At 31.9% G+C, this 23,858-nt stretch overlaps 1 protein-coding gene across 20 annotated transcripts in view; it reads right to left on the reverse strand.

Moving 5' to 3' along the window:
* LOC148281954 (uncharacterized) overlaps positions 1-23,858 on the reverse strand; it is a 72,309-nt gene that overhangs the window by 15,814 nt on the left and 32,637 nt on the right. For 5 of the 20 annotated variants that reach the window (XR_015822211.1, XM_088225847.1, XM_088225845.1 and 2 more), the window contains one exon: positions 9,111-9,152. The exons of the other annotated variants lie outside the window; for them this stretch is intronic. Coding sequence is in view for 4 of the 5 variants with exons in the window: in XM_088225847.1 (XP_088081973.1) it covers positions 9,111-9,152 (42 nt within the window). In the remaining variant the exon portion in view is untranslated. The remainder of the gene's footprint in view (positions 1-9,110; positions 9,153-23,858) is intronic. 20 annotated transcript variants of the gene reach the window in all.

Genomic DNA, 23,858 nt, shown 5'->3' on the forward strand with positions numbered 1-23,858 from the left:
TACGCCTCGAGGCGGACAGCCAATTAAAAAATACCTGTAAAAAAAGTAAAGGTTTTAATTCAATATGTCACCTAAATCATTCGAAGTTTGAATGAGGTATTATTCAATATTATATTTTTCTGTTTTCTGCAAAATGCATAAGCTAGGTTGTGCGGTTGAATTTTACAAAAATATGTACTTTTTATGAAATGTATTAATAAAAAAATTAAAAAAATTAATTTATTTTGTACATTTAATTTTGATGGATTACATTGGTGGTTTTGTTTTGACGCATATTTTGTTTATTGTTTTTATTAGTATTTTATGAATTGTTTTTATTAGTTTTATATAAAGTCACGAATTTTTAAAAATAATTTAATTTGATAATTTTTATTGTTAATTTAATTTAAATCCGTATTTTATTCAGGTTTACTTTATTATTAATTCGTACAATTTTAGTAAAATTTTTATAATAATTTAAATTCAATTGAATCATCTATTTTACTTATTTTATTTAAATATGTATTTAGTTAGTGTTTACATGTAATTGATGAAAAATGAGTAGTGTCTTTTATTTTTTTTTGTTTTAATATTTATGTGTATTATGTATAATTTTTTCATTGTTTGTAAACCAAATACAAAAGTAAATAAACAAAGACGTAAAAGTAATCGTGGAATAATGTAATCATAAGGGTATTCAATAGTAGTCTTTAGAATATTACTTTTTACAAACATTAACATATTTTTTTATTTTGTTTCAATGTTTACTAAACATATCAATAAAATAATTAAGACGTAAATACTACGGAAGAAAGTAAAAGGATTTACACAAAACTAATTCAGACTGGAATAATTTTCCCAGCTTAGTTGTCCTTTCCGTTCCGATCAACCGACCAATAAAAAAACCGTTTAAAAACTTGTTTGAAGAAAGAAGAACGGAGACAAAAAGCAGTATGTACTAGAGATGGAAGTTTCGGTTATTCAAAAGAATTAGTAGTAACAGTTTCCGTTTCACAAAAAAAAATGTTTCGTGGAACCGTTTAAAAAATAACACTTGAAATCAGCTTGGGCAAAAATTTGGTACAATCATATTTTCACAAAAAAAATCAAACTGTTTCTGCAACGAGAAACTCGTCACGGTACTATTAAATAATATAACTCAATATTTACTTAGGGTAAAATCACTACATATACTCAATGTGCCTTCCAGTTTCAGTTCAAGGCATTGAAATGTAGTGCTTCAAATATTGATTTATTTTGTATATTATTAATTAACAAATTAAACTGCTCCAAGTTTAGCAAAACCACATCCTCGGAAGGAGGGGTATTCTCAGATTTCAGAAATGGTATTATACAACTACTGTTTTTTTTTATTTGTGAATAAATAACATCATCTAACTTTGAAGCAACGGAGAATAAAAACATTTTTGAGAAAGAAATATGGAAGTCAAGGCATTTACATGGCTTGTGATCTGTTATTTGCTGGTTTAAGTGGCCACTGTACACACCGCGTAACATTCATCATTCTGCCTATGGTGAAACATCCACGTTTCCTCAACTCTTCCGTCTGTTGAATTTTATCACGCGGGTGAGATAAAAACTCACGTCGGTCTGATTATGCTTAGCTAAAATCGACAAAATAGATCGATCGTTATTCCGTCTTCCACACTCCAGAACTAAACCTACTTGGTTGGTTTTTTTAGAACAGAGTATTATGAATAAAATAAAAAAACAAAAACATATTAAAGACAAGACACTTAATTTTTCTGGCACCTAAACTTACATTTTTTTTAGCATGAAGATACCGGTAAGCAAAATTAATAACAATGCTTTTCAAATTTTAGTCAAATGGAAAACTTAAAAGCCTAAAAAGGAATCTGACGAATATGTCTTATATATCAGAGTATTATTAATGTTTATTGTAAGTCTTTTATCTTTTTTTCTCTCTTTCCATTTTATGTAGGTATTAAAAATGAAGTAAAAGCTATGAAGCTAATTATGTAAACATAGTAAAAAAGGTTCGTTCTTCTACCAATTACACAATTGCAATTCCATTTTGCGTTATTGATCAAGTATTATTAATAAGCTGAAACCTTTATTATCACAAAAAATAACATATGGAGGACTTAGAGAAATATTGATGTTTAATTAAAGGCAGAATGGTGGATGTTACGTGGTGTGTACAGTGGCCATTTGAACCAGCCAATGACAGATCATAAGCCGTGTAAATGCCTAGAATTCCATATTCCTTTCTCAAAAATAATTCGCCTCTCTGTTGCTACAAAGTTAGATCTTAATACCTCCCTGGCGAGGAAATCTAGCCTGCCTGCAAAGATTTAGACATATTTTTAAAAATTGACAATATTGTCATGCCTAACTTTTTGCTCCAGTAACAGTAACATTTTTTTTTTTAGCTGTCTCAGTTGTTTTAAGAAAGTTTCTGTTTTAAAATAAACGTTTTTAATTTTTAACCACATATTATGTGCACGAACAAAAGCTGTCTGACTATAACAAATAACAATGTTAAAATTAAGATTGACCCAAAATTAACATAAATTAAACATTTTTGTCAAACACATTTGTAAAAATAGTGAATAATCAAATCTACGCAATAGTTGGAATGTTTTTGACTTTAACAAATGATAAACAACGAATACATTAGATTTAAAAAAAATAAATTATAAACAAGAATCTAATTACGCATTTACCAATTTTTATACCGTTTAAAGTACCGTAAGATTTTTCAAGTGCAGTGGGTGTTATTTGCAAATTGAGAAATGCTGTTTTTGGGATCGGAACTATTTTCAAATTATTACAAGGTTATTATTATAGTTTTTTGTATGAAAGCGGCCTGGCTGTTTTTAGCAGAACTTAGAATTGACCTTGTTGCACCCGAGAACACCAATATTTTTTTTTTATTGTGGACTGGCTGCTTTCTGCATAACGATGTTCAATTCTTGGTAGCAAAAGTCTACGATGTATGCAAGAAAAGAGATTTGCTAATGAATGTTGATAAATCGAAAGTGATGGTTTTTGAAAGGGATGAAAATATAACTTAATGTGAGATCAGTGTGAACGGAGATATTCTGAATCAGGTAGAAGAATTTGTGTACCAGGGAAGTATGTTTACTAGGGATGGAAAGACCGAGAAAGATATCGAAAAGAGGGTGAGTTCCGGGAACAGGGTGAACGGTGCACTGAAATCTATTTTGGCAAACAAATGTTTATCGCAGAAGGCTAAACTAGCAGTTCACAATGAAGTCTAGTGCCGACTCTAATGTTGATGAAAGTAGGTTGAATGCTGTCGAAATGCGATGCCTCAGGCGAATGTGTGGTAAAACAATGTATGATAGGTGCACAAATGTCGAGATCCGTGAAGTGTGTAAGGCCGAGACATGCATCGACAGAATTAAGAAAGGGGTGCTGCGTTGGTTTGGACATGTGGAGCGAATAGACAGCGAAAGAACGGCTGAAAGGATCTACGATGCGAATGTTGATGGATGCAGAAAACGAGGATGACCAAGAAAGACATGGCACGACCAAGTCCATCAAATACTAGAAGATGGACATGTCAACAGTAGGAATAATCAGCGTGCGTGCATGAGAAGATGTATAAATGTAGAGGAAGCGAGGTCTGTAAGCCAAGATAGAGTGTTATGGCGTTCTATCCTCTCTGCCTACTCTGAAACGGCGTGATGGTTTGTTTAGGTATCTAATTAAATTCAATAGAATCACTTTTCTAAAGTGCGCTCAAGGTATTTTATTACGAAAATGATGCTGTATAAGTTTTCCACCAAAATAATAATGAACAGTTTATAAATTTACGGAGCACTGGAGCCGGCGCGTCTAGCGGTGAAGCTATCTTTACATTAGGACAGTACCTAAAATTCGAGATGTTCTTAAATTTTGGCTGAATTTCAATAATCCGCTATTTAAATCTTTATGCTGTATTTCATTATTTATTTATTCACACAAATACACACTTAACTCGAGTATAACTCAGTTATTTGGTCACCGTATTACAGGGTTCATGTTAAGGACATCGAAAGAGTTCAGCATAAATGTTTGCGTTTTATCAATTTTTAATTAAGTATACCGATTGAATTCATAAATTACACATACTTAAATGATTATTTAAACATCCAAACATTAGAAAACAGACGAAAATTAAATGACTTGCTTTTTTTATTTAAAATGATAACATCAATGTTCAAATGTTGTGAACTTATCAATTTGATTAACGATGTAATACTCTGTTCTACTGCGGTCCATCATCGACCAATTACAGCGCGAATTCACCAGTAGTGCGGATGCATGTACTCGCGAACCAATATGCTAACAACATCGATGTCAACAATATTTTGAATTTGTCCAAATTTTTGTAGACAAGGAAGGCGTTGCCTAGTATGTAGGTGGAATAATTCAATTAGATGAATCTCACCCGCATAAATAAAGGTCACAGCTCTTTGACTTCACAAACATCAACAGATGAAAGAATTGAAGGAATATAGATGTTCAAATATGGGCAGAATGGTGAATATTACACAGTGTGTAAAGTGGCCACTTAAACCAGCCATTGACAGGTCAGAAGCACAGTAGATGTGATTTTTATATTACCTTCTCTTAAATGTTCTTCATCTCTGTTGTAATATGTTAATGAAATACATATTATTTTCAAATATACAGGGGATGCGCCGTATCCGCAGTATGTATGGGCGGAACGCGCCTGCCATACAAGCTCCTGACGTCATCGCGACCTGTGAAGATCTGTTGTGACGGGACCTTTATCCACGCATATCTTCAATTATTCAAGCGCAGTGTTGCGAATCAGAGTTGTAAATGATTCTGCGGACTTTATCGCGGCGTGAAATGCAAAGAATGAGGAAGTTTTCTTCGTTCTATCTAGAACAAAGATTGTGTAACTTGCCGATACATGTGCTCTAAAATTAGCGAGGTGACGAAAAAAGGTTAGGTGCTTTTTTTAGCTTCGTTTGAGTAAATAGGTCATCGCACCTTGTCGAATTACGATACTAATTGAATAGACATTTGAAAAGAGTTTTTTTTGGTTGGAAATATATACTAGTAGCATTTTATTTTCGTATCCGAGCGGATGATGAATACAGTTCTTTTTGTTTTTTTATAAATAATATAAACTAGCATTTACCCGGAGCTTTGCTCGCGCGGTATTAGAGAGCAATGAGAAAATGAATTAGTTTTGTGGTTTAACAATTAACAATTTTCCGATGCAACGATTTTTTATGGATTAAAAGTAGCCAGTATCAAGTCGATCGGTTGCTCCATTGCGACGTGAAGTAATCACTCTCATTTCCGCATTTGGAAATTTCGTGGTGGGAGTACATTAATCAGTAGTTTAACAGCTTACGTACATATATGAAGCAAACCATGGTATCTTCTATCTATCTATCTATCTATATATCTATCTTTCTATCTATATATATATAAAATATTCGCCGTGTTGTGTCTCGCAAAAACTCGAAAATGGATTGACAGATTTACATGCGTTTTTTTCCAAAACTTTCTAATTTACGTACTGAAGGTTTAAAAATAATAACATCTTCAATATATTGAGTAGAAAAAAAGTAAGAAGCATATATGTGTTGTCATCAATTTTCCAGGGTTGCATTTGTCTAATATGCATAATTTGAAAAATTCAGAGGATGTTGTATTTTAGAAAAAAAAAATGTATTTTGACGTTTAGAAACCACAAATATTTTGAATGGATACTGAATTGATGAATTTCATAACATTTTCTTAATTTTTACATATGAACTAATTTTAAAAGATTTTGAATGATGCTTAAATAATTTTAACCGATATTTGATACATTTTTGAAAAACGGATTCTTACACAAAATACACCACTGTCGGTAAGTAGCACATAGTTTGACATTTGCAAAAAGAATTCCATATTTGAAAAAAAAAAAATATTTTGTGTTTTGGAATTCAACCATAAACAAGAACCTAGGTACCTACTTAAATTCAATACTTGGATATGAATAATTTTTAGTTTGGGAATGCAATCACACACAAGTATCCAAGTACCAACTTAGTAATGAAAAGTCTTTTTCTTTTATCCGGACAGTTTTTGCACGCTTTTATTACACTTTCAGGCTTTTTTTTCAGTAGTGATTTTTGCACGGGTTTGATTTGAGCACGACGAAGCTTTTTAAACAATCACATAAAGAGTTAAAACGAGAAACTTACCCTTATTACGAATAAATAAATAGCTCAAAAGTGACAAAAAAAATAACGTGTGTCCTTATTTACGGAAAAAAGGTTTGCTGAAGCTTATAGCAGGCAAGCCAACGTTCAGGAATATTAATAATTTTTGGTTTTGGAATTCAATCATAGACAAGTATCTAGGTACCTACTTATCGATTAAACGTCTTTTTCCTGTTATCCGGACAGTTTTTGCACGCTTTCACGAGACAATCAGGCATTTTTCTTTTCATTTACTTTGGTTTCGAATTAAATGTCAAGCTCACGTCAAAACATGGCTGGCGATTAAAGAATGACTAAATTTGTATTAAGTACAAGTTAAGTGTCATAATTTTAGTAGGTTCAGCTTAAAACGTGGTCAGACTTTTCTTCATTAATACGCATGTACGTATTAGCTCCATAGATTGTGGTACGAGAGTAGTGATTTTTGCACGATTTTGATTTTAGCACAATAAGACCTCTTAGCTAATCACATATGGAGATAAAACGAAAAACAAACCCTTATTACAAATATATAAATAGCTCAAAAAAGGATATAATAAATAACGTGTGTAATTAATTACGAAAAAAATGTTTGTTCAACCAGCTAATAGCAGGCAAGCCCACATTCGGGCAGGACAACGTCTGTCGGGTCCGCTAGTTGCTTTTAAAAATGTATTCTAAAAGTTGGTTAGTTTCCAATAAGCTTATTAAAACATAACAAACAAACAAACAAACAAACAAACAAACCATCACGCCGTTTCCCCGTAAGGGTAGGCAGAGAGGATAGAACGCCACAACACTCTATCTTTGCATACAGATCTCGCTTCCTCTACATTCATACATCTTCTCATGCACGCGCGCCGATTATTCCGACTTTTGACCATCTTGTCCATCTTTAAGTATTTGTTGGATTTGGTCATGCCATGTCTTTCTCGGTCTTCCTCTATTTCTGCATCCATCAACATTCGCATTGTAAATATTCTTAGCCGTTCTCTCGCTGTCCATTCGTTCTACATGTCCAAACCAGCGCAGAGCTCCTTTCTTGATTTTGTCGATAATGCTTGTCTCAGCCGTACATAATGTACGGATCTCAACATTTGTGCATCTATCGTACATAGTTTTACCACACATTCGCCTGAGAGATCGCATTTCGACAGCATTCAGCCTACTTTCATCCCTGTTTTTCCAAGTCCATACTTCGCTCCCATACATCAGGGACGGGACCAGGACTCCGTTGTGAACGGCCAATTTTGCCTCTTGTGACATTCCTTTTTAAATTTGGTGTTCTTTTGTGGGTAGGATCCATTTCATTAAATAAATAAATTAGTTTATATAGTAAGTATGGTTAATCAACTATTATTTATGTTTAAAGCATTCACTTTGTAGTCAAATATTTTAAGTGATGTTAGTTAATAGTAGCATTTAATTATTTAGCGACTTTTTATGTCTTCCGGTTTAAGACGTACTCACTACACTACCAATTAAATCAAAATTAACCATATGTAACTTTCAACATCCTAGCCCCCCCCTTCCCAACACTTTCCCCACTCATTCTCCAACATACCACTAAATATTACTAACCTAATTTTTAGTACATGTTCGGCGCGGTGGTGATTACATCCCATTATAACTCTGCATGTAATTTATATATTTTTTCGTAAATACGAGTATACTACGGTGATTTTAAAGGTGAAAGTATATTTTAGTATTTGCATGTTAGTGTAATGAGCGTCCGATGAAAAGACCGGTAATTATCGAAACCGGTAGATATAAATATTCGGTAAGTGGTTAAATACTAATATTTCCTTACATTAGTCGTATATTATTTATTGTAATTGAAGTTTATGTGTATTTTATTTAACCTAATAATTCAATTACAACGAAATATAATCAAATTAAATACTTCTTCTCAATCACCAACCTAACCTAACTTAAGCAGCACAGTACAGAGCCGTTGAGAAAGTCCGTACTCATCTGTTTTTTGCCAAAATATTCTAAAGCAAAATGTATTTCAACACAGAAATTCCCTGTATCGACATCCAGCTTGCCTACCATATACCCCACACGTCATCTTAGGACTTAAGTCTCCTCAACGGTGTCCACATACAACGAAAAATTGCTCCGAAGAACGAAAAGAGCTGCCCGAAGTAACTTTCTGTAATCTGGTAGTCTCGGCGTCTTTATGCTGAAAGATGAAAATCTAGATGTACGTTCTATGTATTTCATTGGATTGAGAAGAAAAGGGAAGTGAATTTTTCACTGACAGGGATTAAACTGATTAGACATAATCAATTCGTCTTGATTTTTTTTTGGAAGCCACCAGTACTGTATATCCGACTGGACCTATAAAAGGGCCACGGATAGTAGCGAGAAACTGCATTCGGTATTAATAGTATTGATATACAGTGTGATATTAATTTACAGAGCAATGTGCGATCGATTGCAAAACTACTCTTTTCTGTTTCGGTGCATAGTTTGGCTATACAAATCCCGGCAAAGTTGAAAATTTTTTTTTTTCTAATTTTTTTTTTTTTTTTAAAGAACGATTTTGTATATTTGCTTCAATAATCAGAATAAAGTTGGTGCATAGTGAAAAAATAAAATAAAATATGTTTTTAAAAAAAGCAAAAGAAAATATTATGTTTTTTGAGGTAATAATATTATTTTTTTAAATAAATGTTAAACATAATAATAATGTATTTTATTACTCGTACAAACATATGTATTTTTAAAAAAACGCAAGTTTTGAAAAGTATATATTTAGTTGGGTTAAAGGTACAATTATTATCATATAAAACTCAATTTCAGTACGATTATTATACGTTTTTGAGTATTGAAGCCTTGCAAACGATAGCTTAACAATCATGCTTCTGCGTAATGTCTCACGCCCGAGCGGACATTCTATCTTACCGTTGTTGCTCGCACTGCCCAGAGTAGAGATACAGCAGGTCTCTGTAATTACAACACTCGAAATTTTGAAACAAAAGAAAATATAAAAAAGCAAAAAATTCAACATAAACGCTCATAGAATCAAAGAAAGAAATATACAAAAATGCCATACTGTCAATTGGATGGATCCATCAGGACGAAAATTATTTCATACATAGGTAGAGGCGTCGCCAGATACGAATGCCTAAGCTAACGAATCTTTTGCACTGCGGTCACTATGCGAGCGAAGGCATTTTTATCTGGCGACAATTTTACCATCTAACTTATTTATTTTTTATTGTTTTAATTTTTTTTTCGTTTTAAACACGGCGACAGGCGCCGTGGCACAGTTGGTAAGACGGCCAACTGCGAAACTGGCGTCGCGGGTTCAATTCCCGCCAGTTGCAAGAAAAAGATCCAAGAAATATTTTTTTTTTATTGGTCTGGGTATTTTTTAAATTTTTAAAAACAATTTTATTAGGGAAATCAACAGTTCTACATACATATTTTTAGTAAACAAACAGATATAGTGTATAAACTATAACTTGTGGTATATTTTTAATTACCTCCTTCCATATCCCCTCTATCCCACCTGCTGACAAGCCTCTAAATAGAGGCTTAGCGGGTTATTCCGTTAAAAAAAAAGAAAAAAAAAGCATTCTGGGACGGCAATGTATGTTTTCCAAAGATTGAAGAATATTTTAACCAAGAAAAATTGAAATTGTTATATTACGATTTAATATCTTCAGTCACATATGGTATAATAGGATCGGGGGGAGTCTTAGACGGGCATAGTCAATCAATAGAAATAGTACAGAAAAGTATAATTAAGATCATGTGCAAAAAACGTAAACTATTTCTTAGTAATGAACTTTACGTAGAGAGTGGACTCCTTAGTTTGAGAAAATTATATTTATTTCAATGCCTAAAGTTCATGGTTTGCCTCTTTGTTCTAATTCTCAAGGCACTCTGTTAATACCCATTAACAATTCCTCTTTCTTCTCTAACTCATATAGTGTCCATGTGGCTCGACTGTGGAATCATCTCCCATCCACCATCAAAGATGTTACTACATTATATCTGTTTAAATCACGTCTGAAGAAACATCTACTTTCTCTTCCTTAATCTCTCATCCTTTCCTTTTTCCTCTTTTTCCCCTTTCCCTTTTCCGATTAAGTAATAGTTTTGATTTAAGGTAATTTATAAATAAATATGTTTATTTCTATTTTTATATATCTTTAGCTTTTTAATCTTTTTTTCTATTGAATATATTTTGTAACTTGAATTATAAAAATTAAATTTTATCTTATTGGTTGGTTGGGAGAAATTCCCATTTGCAAATAACATTATGTACAAAAAGTTAAATAAATGCATACAATATGTTCAGATTAATAGGGAATTATTTAGCAATAATTTAAATCGGATTAGCAATGGATCCGATAGTGTACTGTCAGTTCCAGGATGGAGAACTTAGTTCGCACGGAGGCACTCTTTACATGTTGGTCCAAGATCCTTCAATCATCTACCTAAGGAATTACAAAGCATTAAATCTCTGATACAGTTAAAAGTAGGTTCGAGGTATTGGATCAGCATGGAATGAACAGATACACCTTCCTAAAAAATAAATAAAAAATAAAATACATACTGCACTAAATCCTGTTTTTGTAGTAGCAGCAAATTATGTTAATCTTGTTTTTCTTTTAATGGTTATGTCATACCATATTTATATACTATAAACTTATAAATTATTAAAAAAGGAATGGCCCACGCTCAGACGCCAAAGTTTTAGATCAGTCTTAGGTTTCAGGTACCAGTTTATTTATTTAACAATTTATGTACATATTTAATATATATACATATAAGGGGGGGCATATTGCCTTAAGGCAATTTCTTCCTACCAACCCAAACCTTTCAGTTTGAGAAAATTACAAGTACATAGACATATTAAATCTTATAATTTTATACAAAATTAAAATCAAATATTAACTAAAAAAATAAAAAAAATAATTAAAAAATAACTATGAAGAGCGGAGAAGGGGTGGGAAGGAAAAAAGAAGGATAAAGGGAAAATTTAAATATTTAGATGGTGACATTTTAATCTCGACTTAAATGTAAATAAAGAAGGGGCGTCTCTAACATTAGTGCGTAGATTATTCCAAATTGAGCAGCTACTACTGTGAAAGAGGAGGCAAGAAAATTAGAGCTATGAAAGGGTATTAAAAGGGTTTTCTCGTTACTAGAACGAAGAGATAGTCCGTGATGTGATAGAGGTTGGAAGAGCTCTCTCAGATAAACAGGCAAAGTGGGATTAATTAAAAATTTTGTAAAGATGTGATAGAATGTGAATGTATCTTCTATTCCAGATACTGAGCCAGTGTAGTTGCGTGCAATATTCAGTTATGTGGTCGAATTTGCGAGTACCAAAGATATAACAAATACAAACATTCATCAATCGTCCAACTTATCAAGTAATAAAGAGTTAGCATCTGGATAACACACGTCTGCATTGTCAAGTTCAGGGACTACGAAATATTCTAGTGAGAAAACGCCATTTTATAAATATATCGTACCAACCAACCAACGCACTGACCATTACACCACGAGGCCGACTTTGGAATTATTTAGATTAAAATCTATTGCAATAGACAGGGAATTCGTTTTTGAGGAGAAAATATACAAGTAAGTAATTTACAGGGTTTCTGACATGTCATTGGATCGTTTAAGTGGCCACTTGACAAACTGTGTAACATTTGCCATTCTGCCGATGTTTAAATAACGGTGGCGCACCACGACGCCCCACGCACGCGATTGCAGTGTGAGTGCAAGTGATATGCGCCAGATAGCTCCCAACTCGATTGTAATATTGTTTGTCTATAGACTAAGATTAAACTAAGCTAAAAAAAAATAATCAAAATAATTCGTGTATCGTATTATCAGCGCTATGAATTTTTACAGTTTTATGTTTTTTAAACTACTCCGCGTGTGACGTTTCAAATTCTCTTTCGCTTCTTCTCGGTGAGTACTGCTGATTGGTTAGTTAAACTGAAAATCTATCACAACTCCATTATCATAGATTGATTTGAAAGAACTAGTGTCGTCGTTCAAAGTGGCTCGATTTAATTTATTATTAGTTTTTTCGTACATTTCTTGCTTCGCAGTACAATTTAGTACTCTTATTTTTTACCGCGCGTAAGAATAATTATTTTGTCTTAAATTTTCCCTAAAACAAATCTTCAACATTCTATTTATATTATTTTAAAATATTTATTTTACCACAGTTGTTTATTGTGTATGTTTTCTTTGTACACTAGGATATGGTAAAATTGGCTCCGCACCTTATTAGTGAAACAAAAAAATATATTAATAGTTTCGTGGCTTAATCAGAGTTTACACGAGGACAACACTATCCTGCCCAGCTCCATAAACAGCCTTGACCACGCAGGACATAACAGTGGGATAATACTACCTACTATTTGACCGCAGTTCAAACGTGGAACGCTGCAAAATGGATTTGCAACGTCGCGCGCGGTAGTGGGGTTAAACCATTGTCCTGCGAAGATAGCCTGAATCTCTAGGAAAATGTCTCGGTCAATTGTCCTGTCATACAAATTTCCGTTCGCACTAGAACAATAAGTCCGAAGCTGGAACATGACGGCATTGCCCTGTCCTCGTATGAACTCCGCAGTACGTGCATTCCACACGACAGTAAAAAATAAGAAATATGTATGTTTTTTATTTGTTCCCGTGTTAATTCAATTCGCCCCGACATTTCGGCTACCATATAAAGCGTAATATTTTATTTACTAACCCTGTGAGGAAAGTTTTGACGCATTTTAATCACAAATATTTACGCCTACCAACAAATAATAAAAAAATATTAAAGTAATACTAAAATAAAAGTTCTGAATGCTTGAAGGTTGGATTTTGGAAAAATTTCAATAAAATATAAAATTTTACATATCTCCCAAACTATAAGACTTTGATTAACTCTTAAAAGACTGTGGTAAATAATCACTTTGCGCGCGGTGATGTAACATAGTGTTACCACTAGTAAAAAACGGAATATTCTAAAGTTCGTAAATTAAAAAAAAAAAAAAACACACTGTTTAATAACTATTTTTCCAAAAATTATGCAAATATACATATAATTTGGCCTTGTTATACCAAAATAAATTTAAAATCACAAATACGCCGTTCATGTTACGCGCGTGCGTCCCCCATCACTGTCATCAACCTACTGAAGACTGAATCTATTTTAGACAACACCGACCTCAGAAAAGCGTCTCCATCTTCCTTCTTATGACTTTTATCTTCATGTTCTCTCTTGTATAAGGTATCTGTATAGATGAGTTGCTGAATTAGCGGACATTCATTCTTCGCGTAGCAGGGATAAATATTCGTTGTTTTAACATCCAGCATAGTTATAAAAAATTTACTTTTCAAATCGTATGTGAAAATGTCCATTTGAAGATTTCAAAAAATACGAATTCACCGTTTAAAAAAATAAGAGAGATACATATATCAAGTCTTGTGTCCTATGTCGACTTGTGTGACATCACAGCCATCAAGAGTTAAAGAAAGGAAGGTCCAATAATTAGCAAATGAATGAAAATTTGCTTTGGCGGGTTCAGTTCCAGTCATCCTGTATAAATATTATCTGGGTAATCCATGTTATGTTTGCATGCATTGTATTTCCAGAAATGTTTTAATGTTGTGTTTAGCAAACGCATCATTATACGAATACGACATGTTGTTTACTCGCTCGCTAAAACTTTTTCAATACTCTTGGGGTGCGAAACTCTTTTTCCAGGGTTGCCACAGAAGGTTAAAATAACTTCAATTGCACATGATTTTACCCTTTTCCGAGCAGGTCAAAATACAAATCTCTGTGTAAAAGAGAATAGTGGTTTACTTTTTTTAAATTGTTTTTTTTTTATATTTATTTTAAACGCCCTCAATGCAGTGAGCTTTTACTGTTTCAAACATTATAATGAAGTAAGTTTATTGAATATTTACATATTACAACAGAGATGAAGAACATTTGAGAGAGGGTAATTTTTATTAATTTTTATTTATTCATTACATTAAACATACATTTATTAAGGACAGAGACACAGTTTATAGCGACACAATCAGGAACGACCCATGTCTGTGAACTTGCTCCGACTCGCTAGACAATCCATGTTGAGTCGGGACACTTGTAATGCATTCATAACCATACATTCACTCACATATATACATATATATTCGCACATACGTATTTATATTATATTTCATTCATACATATACATATATATTCAGTTTAAGTTTATTCACATCATTGATACTTTATATATTATAACACTTTAAAGTTATAAATACATATTAATCATTTACCACATTTGATCGCAGAAATTCAGAAGTTTGGGCATCTACAGGGCTTATGACCTGTCAATGGCGGGTTTAAGTGGCCACTTTACACACTGTGTAACATTCACCATTTTCTCCATATTTGAACATCTATATTCCTTCAATTCTTTTATCTGTTGATGTTTGTGAAGTTAAAGAGCTGAAACCTTAATTTACGTGGGTGAGATTCATCTAATGAATTATTTCACCTGCATACTAGGTAACGCCTGAAAATGTTATTTACTTCATGGATTTATTTTCATGGACCCGGTGGATGTATCTTTATTGAATATTTTTAAATTACAAAGTGATACTAACGATACAAAATAAAACAGTACAAATATGATAAAAACATATAAATAAAACCAGAATTATATTAACAATAATTGAGTTTGTCCAAATGTCAGTAGACGGGGCTGGATTTATATTAATGTTCCGATGACGAAAGTTTTATGTCAAAGTCAAGACGTGATATTCTAATACTTATTAAAAGAAAAAATACATTTTTGCAATGGGCATAAAATAAAAATCAAGGCATATACAGATCATATGACCTATCGTTGCGTTGGCGTAAGCAGGTTCATCAAATAATTTTAAATATTTTTTTCTTCGTTTAAACAGCATATTTTTGGGTTATCACTAGAGTCTTTGCATAGCGATGCAGATTGAACAAACACCTTGATAGGATTAATATTTCTAAAACTTCTAGATGTAGGTTCTGCAGTGCAAATAAAGAAACGCCTGTATACGTTATATTGAATCTGATGCTTTACATCATAAAAGAAGCCGCATCTTTTGAGGACCATTGTACATAATGGCCCGATAGTTTACGTATCTGGGCTTAAGAGGGGAGATTTAGCAAAATAAGAACCTTTGCCTTCCACATAGTTGCCAGGTTTATTAAAAACCTAGGCTTGAAGGGCAAGAACTATTAATTTATTTATTTATTTGTTTATTAACGGACATTGTCCATGTTTACAATTTATAACGTTTAAATATTACAATAAAAGTATAGTTTAAAGCATAAAAAAAAAAGAAAAGAAGCATTGACAAACATAAGGGACATCGAGACAAGATCTGGACTATTTATTTAGTGCTCGTTTAAATCCTTGTAAACTTAAACCAAAAAAGTCCAGTTCTTGTCTTGAGTTAACAATACGACAAAGGCATTGGAGAATATAATTTATTTACTTAAAATTGCCTCTGGTTCAATTGACTGTCCTGAACTACTTTGCAGACTTTCTATCAATGTTCCTTCCAAAGTTTTAAGAAATAACCCTCTTCTTCACATACCTCTTGTTTCATCTAATTATAGGCAAAATTCATATTTATGGCGAACTTTTAATAATTTTAATGTAATAAATAAATCACAAAATATAGATTTATTTGAAAATAATCTTAATAACGTGCGGCGTTTGCTTTCGAAATAACTCGTAGTATTTTCTTCTTTTCTTTTAAATTTACATTTAACTACTATTCATTTTATGTTCGAGAATCTTTTTTAACTTACTGTGATGCTACTTGTGAAAACCTGTAACTGGCTTATTTGCTATTTGTTTTGTTATATAAATATGATATAATTATAGCTGTTGGTTATCCAAATAAATAAAAATAAAATAAAAAATAAAAATTTAGGCCATAGTTTGTTTTATGCTGATCGATGAACAGTACTTCATTGTTTCTCAATCTACGAGTCGGAATATTGAATTTTACCTGTCCCAGTAATGATGGAACATCGATTATACCATTTAGTATGCCGAACATACATATGAAGTCAATATTAGTTCAATGTTTTTGTAGACTAGAAATATTTAACATTGACTCTATTTCAGCATTAGAATAGTTATCTCTCTCTAGTCCGAGCATCCACGCTATTTTTTGAAGCAAGAAGAAGACAATTCATGAAGACTTGTCACAATAGATTTTCACAGGTAGTTGTGACGTCAGGAGCTTGCATAGTACTAACCGTCACCTCAAAAAATAAGAATAATAATAATATATATTTTTGCAGCTTGTCCGTCAGTTGTATCTTGTAATAAGTTAAATAAGATACATTTAAAATAAAAATAGAAAAAAAATAAGAATTGCAATTGGATTTTTTTACGCACCACAACAAGGCAGGAGGCCCAATTTATTACAGTGCTGAATACAGTACACAGGATTGAATACACAGGCTTGAGAAAAATTACATATATTTTTTGCAATCTCACCGGGAATCGAAACCAGGACCCTTCGTGTGTGGGGCAAAAGTCGGAGCCATCACACTACGAGGGCTGCCAAGTAATATATAAAGAACAATTTAATTTGATGACCCTGTTTTTTTGTTTTGCTACAAAGTTTTTCGCAGCTCTGTTTTGTTGAAGAAACTTACTGGCCTCCTGTAAACAAGCTTCTATTGTTCTCTAAAGGTGAAATGAGCTGCTAAGTCAACAATAAATTCTCGTAATTATTTGCAAATGGCTTAATTATCCTAAAATACTTTAAAACGCAAACAATCGCTTTACATTAAAAACTCTTTTCGTGAAATAATATTAGAATTTAAGCGCAGATCCAAACCATTTTCTTTTAGAGATTTAGTGAAATAAAACAATGTTTTGAAAATAAACATCATTGGTGATATTAAAGGTTTCAGCTCTTTTACTTCACAATGATCATCGGATAGAAGAAATGTAAAAATAAAGACGTTTAAACATTTCCAAAATGGCGAATGCATAGAAATAAGAATGGTTTAGAAACCGCATATGCACATCAAACAGAAGGCTACTCATAAATGAGTAGGTTTACGTTTTGACCCATTAGTTTCTTTATAGACGTCGCTCAGTACGCAACTCCTGATTTGAATTCAACTATGCCGTGTTATGTCCTTTTAAAGTTTAGAAATACTGCTAGGATCTTAAAAAAACAGGATGCAATCACATTTTATCTGTAATTTGCAAATAAATGTGTATATAACAAATGCATTACTTGAGAATTGAATTATTTTTCCATCTGTCTGATTGTCGAAGAAACAAAATAGAATTTTCGTTGGTGTTGCTAGGGTAGTAATTTTTTTTACCCTACTTTCCTCATCTAATGAAAGAATTAATGAAAATTAGACCTCAGATTAAACAACGCCGTGGGGGATATTTAAACGACATTATCTTCAAATATTATTTAACATGATATAAAAATATCCGTTTTATGTCAAATAAAATTTGATTTATATTTTTAGTTCAAAGTTCATTAATTCAATTATTCTTATTAAATGACCCTTTACTTATCTTCTCTGTTGTGTCAATCAATGTTTCCGTGTGCATAATAAAATTTTAGAGAAATCAACAGATTCTTTTTTTTTACCTTACATTTGTGTTATGATTTTTTTTATCCCCATCAAGCAACATTACCCGGCAACTTTACGAATGCGAGCGGTGAAAGTAGGGCGGAGTGGGGGAATTATTGGACACAGTCCGATGTATTCAAATATGATTCTGCGCTCCTTCTGGACTATTCTTAATTCTATGTGTGAATGTAATAGTGTTTTAAGTGGCCACATAAAATATAAATATATTAAAAAATAAAATGTAAAAAATAGCAGATAAGATAATATTATAAGTACTGAATAAAAATAAGTTTATATAAGTGTACAGATAAATGGACAGTTTAAGTGTTATAAATTAGGGCAAAAAGTGTACAATAGTGATAAATAATGTTAGAATAGAATACAGTTAAACGTCGTTTTGCCCCGGTTCGATTTACGCCGATTTACAACTACGCCGGTTGGTGCCGGCGTGGGATTCCCCGGTTTGGCCGACTCCAGACGACAATAGGCAGACACACTTTTACGCGTTGTTTTATTCTATTACCGTGTACGCAAGCAGCCTATTGTGTGTGTAAAATTGTTTTAGAGTTAATTTGACGTTTGGTTTTGAAGAAAAAAAAGTATGATTCATTTTTTATTTTATTATTATTAAAATTAAAAGAATATTAAAATATTTGTAAACTATGATTCTGCAAGTAAGGAAACAACAATCAAAGCAGATGAAATTGGATGTTTTTTTTTTGAAAAGTGTGAGAATTTAATTTAGTACCGACGAACTGGTGAGTGAATGTTTATTATGAAAAATCGTTATTTATATCAAGATATTATTATTTGATTTGTAAATGAATTTGAATTGTATTTATTAAATACATATAAATGTATATGTATATAAAAAATTCATATTGAATATATAGGATATGTATTAAATAAACATGTTCGATTACTCTTAGAATTTTGACACGGAACCTAACCTTCTCTCTTCCATTATGTTTGTGTTCATTTTACGCCGATTTTTTACGCCGGTGTCTCTTAGAACGAAACCCCGGCGTAAAACGACGATTACCTGTGTATGTAAATATAGAACAATATTTTAAACTAGCCAATGACAAGTCATAAGCCCTGTAAATTCCTAGACTTCTATATTCCCTTCTAGAAAATGTTCTTCATGATTTGTTGATACATATCTCTATATATATAATTCCTCTGTACGTGTGATGTCACCGAACTCTTCCTAAACGGCTTAACCGATTTTCGTGCGGTTTTCAGAGAAATATAGATATTTGCGCTGTGCGTGTTCGTAGATCTTATATAGAAAAATCTTCAATAAAATATGTAAAAAATAATTAAGGAGCATTAATGCTTTATTCATTGATCTTTCAGGGTTGCATTCGAGGAGAATAAATTTACAAGAAAATGGAAAGTTGTTGTTTTTTTTGTGTGTAAAAATATTTTGTGTGTGAATGTTTACAAACGGCATTTGTTTTTTGTAGATCTCAATCAGATTCTTTCTTTAAATTCCTTATTCCTATTCCTTATAGAAAGAAATAGGGAGGAAAGTAGGGTAGCTTTACAATGTCTTCTCCTTTTTATGAACTTTTTATGTAATATTTTTATTTTTACTTTTTTAGAATTAAATTATTTTTCCACTCTCCTCCTGCATTCATTAGTGTGAAAACTGTAATTGGTCTTACTTTTTTTTAATTGTTATTTTGTACCTTGTTTTATATAAAGGCTGTATGATTTCATTATTAAATAAATAAATAAATAATTTCTAGTCATTTATTTATTCTAACTGGATTTTTGGAAATACTAAAATAATATTAAATTTAATACATTTAAAAAAAATCGTATTCCTACTCAAGTACACCCCTCTGTTGGTGAAAAGACTGAAGTTTGAAGTTTGCAAAAAGAATGGCACATTTGAAAACACTTTTTTTTTTTTTTTGGAATGAGGAATTCCACTGTTTTCTAATTAATTTTTTTTCTATTAGCGTACTATTTAACCAAGCAAAAAGTTTTTTTTTGTGCGTTATTTACAAAGATATGATTTTTTAAAGTTACATTTATCAAATACCACGCCAAATGACTGTAATCAGTGTGTCACTTTTTAGTAGTGACGTCATGAAACGGTTGGCGTTCTTACTTTAACTGACCGCGGTAAGTTATATTTCTCCAGCCAATAACAAAACTGACAAGAATCTATGGAATATTGCTGTGATTACTTCATTTAGTTGATGGTAATTTGCTCATTTCTATGTTATGGTTGTTTTTACGAACGGTAGATCTGGCAACGCTGTTGAAATGTCAAAAATTTCAATCACAAATTATACTCTTTTTTTTCTATGGTCAAAACATTCCTTATAAGGTGCGGAGGCTTTAAATCGGAAACCGGAAATACTACACGTAGATATAAGGAGTGACGTCATTATTTAAGATTTTAAAATGAATACTATTTTTAACATTTTTTATTTATTTTTGCGTGCGTTTTTGAGATATTTCCTCCTACTCCAAAATTTTTAAATATTTACGTGTACACGAAAACATTTTTAAAATTTAATTCCGGGTTGAGCTGGAATTTCTCATTCAACCATAAACAAGTACCTGGGTACCTACTTAAATTACATATTTGAATATTAAATACTTTTAATTTTGGGATTAAATCACAAACAAGTACCTAGGTACCTACTTATCAATGAAAAGTCCAACGTTCGGACAGGACAACGTCTGTCCGCTAGTATATTTATATAAATCATATTTTGCCAAAGGAACCTAATATCTCTGTGCGTGAACTGAAATAATACCATTTCTCCAAATTAACATCAACAATATCTCGTTTTTGCCTAACTCAAATAATGTTGACACGTTTCAATTGTAAATTCATAGCTCATCCACTATCAAAGATGTTTCTACTGTAGATTTGTTTAAATCGCGCCTAAAAAAATATTTCCTCTCTTTTGATCTCTCTTCTTTTCTTTGCTCTTTATTACCTTAACCCACATTCACCCAATTCTTCTAATGGGACCTCGCTGTTTTCCGACGAAAAATGTTATCTAAGACTTTAAACGTTGGGCAATACTTAAGCCAACATCAATAAAAGAAAGGTGATGCTCCATCATTTGGCTTGAAATGAAATAAGGTATCTGTTATTAGACCGAAGTGTGAACAACACGTTTTTTTAATAACGTTAAGCATGTCAAATTTCGTGCCAAAAAATTGTGTTTGCGGGAATATTACTGCATCACTTTTTTTTAAATCTGCAGGTAAACAACATTATTTTGGAGAATTACGGCAACCATGCTTTGTTGGAAACCGCACGCCGAGATTGATTTCGACGTTCTAAAAATAATTATTTTAATGTTGAAGATAAAGAACGCTCTGGCTCACCAAAAGGGTTAGAAGACAAAAAATTGCAAGCATTACTCGATGAAGACCCAAATCAGATGCAAAAGAAACCTGCAGAATCATTAGGAGTTAATTACACAACATTTGCCAACGTTTTAAAGTATTAGGAATGATCCAAAAGCAAAGATTGGGTGCCGTACGAATCGAGGCCGATAAACATCGGACGATAAAATTAAGAATAGTTTAGAAAACGCATACGCACATCAAACAGAACGCGACTAAACTACTCATAAATGAGTAGGTTTACGTTTCGACGAATAAGTTTCTTTGTAGACGTCGCTCAGTACGTAACTCCTGATTTAAATTCAACTATGCCGTGTTGTGTCCTTTTAAAGTGTAAAAATACTGCTAGGATCTTAAAGAAACAGGATGCTATCACATTTCATGTGTAATTAGCAAATGAAGGTGTATGTAACAAATGCATTACATACAGATTGAATTATTTTTCCATCTGTCAGATTGTCAACCCTTACGGATTATTACATTCATTTTACAAAAAATAATATATATATTTTTCATTCATACTCTGTTGTTCAAAATAATATTTTTTACATCTTTTGAAAAGTTTGTCTGAGTCTTTTGTTTAGTTTTGTCTGGTAGTTTATTGTATAATTTCAGTCCCTGGTTCATTAGTCTTGATTTTCTTTGTCTTGTTTTAGAAAGTTGCATTTGGTATTTGTCTGATATTCTCGTATTATGTCCACGTTGACTACAATTTTTTACAAGTTTTAGTTCTTCGTCTACAATTACATTAGTGGCTAATTTATGGATAAAATTTAATGATTCTAGTTGAAAAAGTGCAGTTATATTTAATTGCTTAGTTTGTTTAAAAAGTTCTCTAGTTGCAGTTAGATAGGGAAGGTCATATACAAACTTTAATATTTTATTTTGTTGTCTTTGTAGTTTGTGTTTATGTCATTTTGATATCCTGCTCCTCATAGTAGTTGCGTTTAACATATTTTAGTTTTTACATAGGCTTCATACATTATAATTTTTTCCGTTTTTGGAACAAAATTTTTGATCTTTAAAAAAAGACTCGATAATGTCGCCGCTTTGCTAATTAAATTGTCGACATGAATTGTCCATGTTAATTGCCTGTCTATTGTTAATCCTAAGTATTACATGTTCAATTTCAGTAAGTCGTTCATTATTTATGTAAGCATCTACTTTATGACATTTTTTTCTAGATTCAAAATGGATAATATTGCATTTTTTGTCATTAAGTGTAAGTAAGTTTGTGTTTGTCCATTTAGTCAACATAGTTAGGTCTTAGTTTATGTCATTGTTTGTTAATAATAATGCCAGGGTAGTAAACTTTTTTACCGTATTTTGCTCATCTAATGAGAAAACTAATGAAAATTGGATCTCGGATTATCGTGGACATTTGACCGACATTATCTTTAAAACATCAAATATTATTTAACAAACATCCGTTTTATGTGAAATAAAAAAGGTTTTATATTTTAAGTTTAAAGTTCATTAATTCAATTACTCATATTAAATGACCCGTTACTTATCTACTCTGTTATGTCAATCAATATTTCCGCGTGCACAATAAAATTTTAGTAAAATTCACAGATTGATTTTTTTTTACCTTAAATTTGTGTTATAATTATATTTTTCCCATCGTGCAATATTACGCGCGCGGTGAAAGTGAGGCATAGTAAGGATGTATTCAGACAGACCGATGTATTCAAATATGATTCTACGATTCTTTTGGACTATTCTTTATTCTATGCATTGAACGAAAAACGGCAAGAACTTATCCAAGTCCCCGATAAATGGGACACTGAACTCCTCCTAAACGGCTAAACCGGTTTACGTGCAGTTTTCATAAAAATTGCAATCTTTGCGCTACGCGTGTATGCATACATTTGAATTTTTAATCGAATCTATTAAAAAAAAAGTAAGAACCGTAAATCTTTTTTTCATTGACCTACCAGGGTTGCATTCGACGAGAATGCATGCACAAAAACGTTTGTTTTTGAATGTTTTTAAATAACATTAGCTTTTAATGATCCCAATCAGATTCTTTCCTTCATTCCTTATAATTTATTCAAATCAAATTTAATACATTTTTTAATATCGCATTCATGAATAAACTGCACCCCTGTTAGTGAGAAGAGCCGAGTTTGATATTTGCATAAACAATTATATATTTGAAAGTGAATTATTTTATGTTTTGGAATTCAAACATAAACAAGTAGCTAGGTACCTACTTAAATTCAATATTTGATAATAAATAATTTTAAGTTTTGGAATTTAATCATCAACAAGTACCTAAGTACCTTATTTTCAATGAAAAGTATTTTTTCTTTAGTTCGAATAGTTTTTGCACGCTTTCACGACACAATCAAGCAATTTTTTTTTCATTTTAAGACAAATATTAAATTAAATTTTAACTGCAATATCAAGTTATTTAACTTGCAAACAACCAAGGACTAACAGAAAAGAAATACTTTTGTATATACTACTTATCAATAAAATGTATTTTTTAAAGCTAGTAGCAGGTAACCCATTGTCAGGCAGGACAACGTGTGTCGGATTCGCTAGTTACTTATAAATCTGCTATAAAGTTACGCTTAGGCAAAGTAGTAGAAAAAATATGGTATTCCATTTCTTATTCTTCCACTAAGCCTAGG

The sequence above is a fragment of the Micrasema longulum genome, unplaced genomic scaffold (genome assembly GCF_059751315.1).
Source record: "Micrasema longulum isolate JH-2025_06_02 unplaced genomic scaffold, ASM5975131v1 h1tg000390l, whole genome shotgun sequence".
Taxonomy (NCBI): Eukaryota; Metazoa; Arthropoda; class Insecta; order Trichoptera; family Brachycentridae; genus Micrasema; species Micrasema longulum.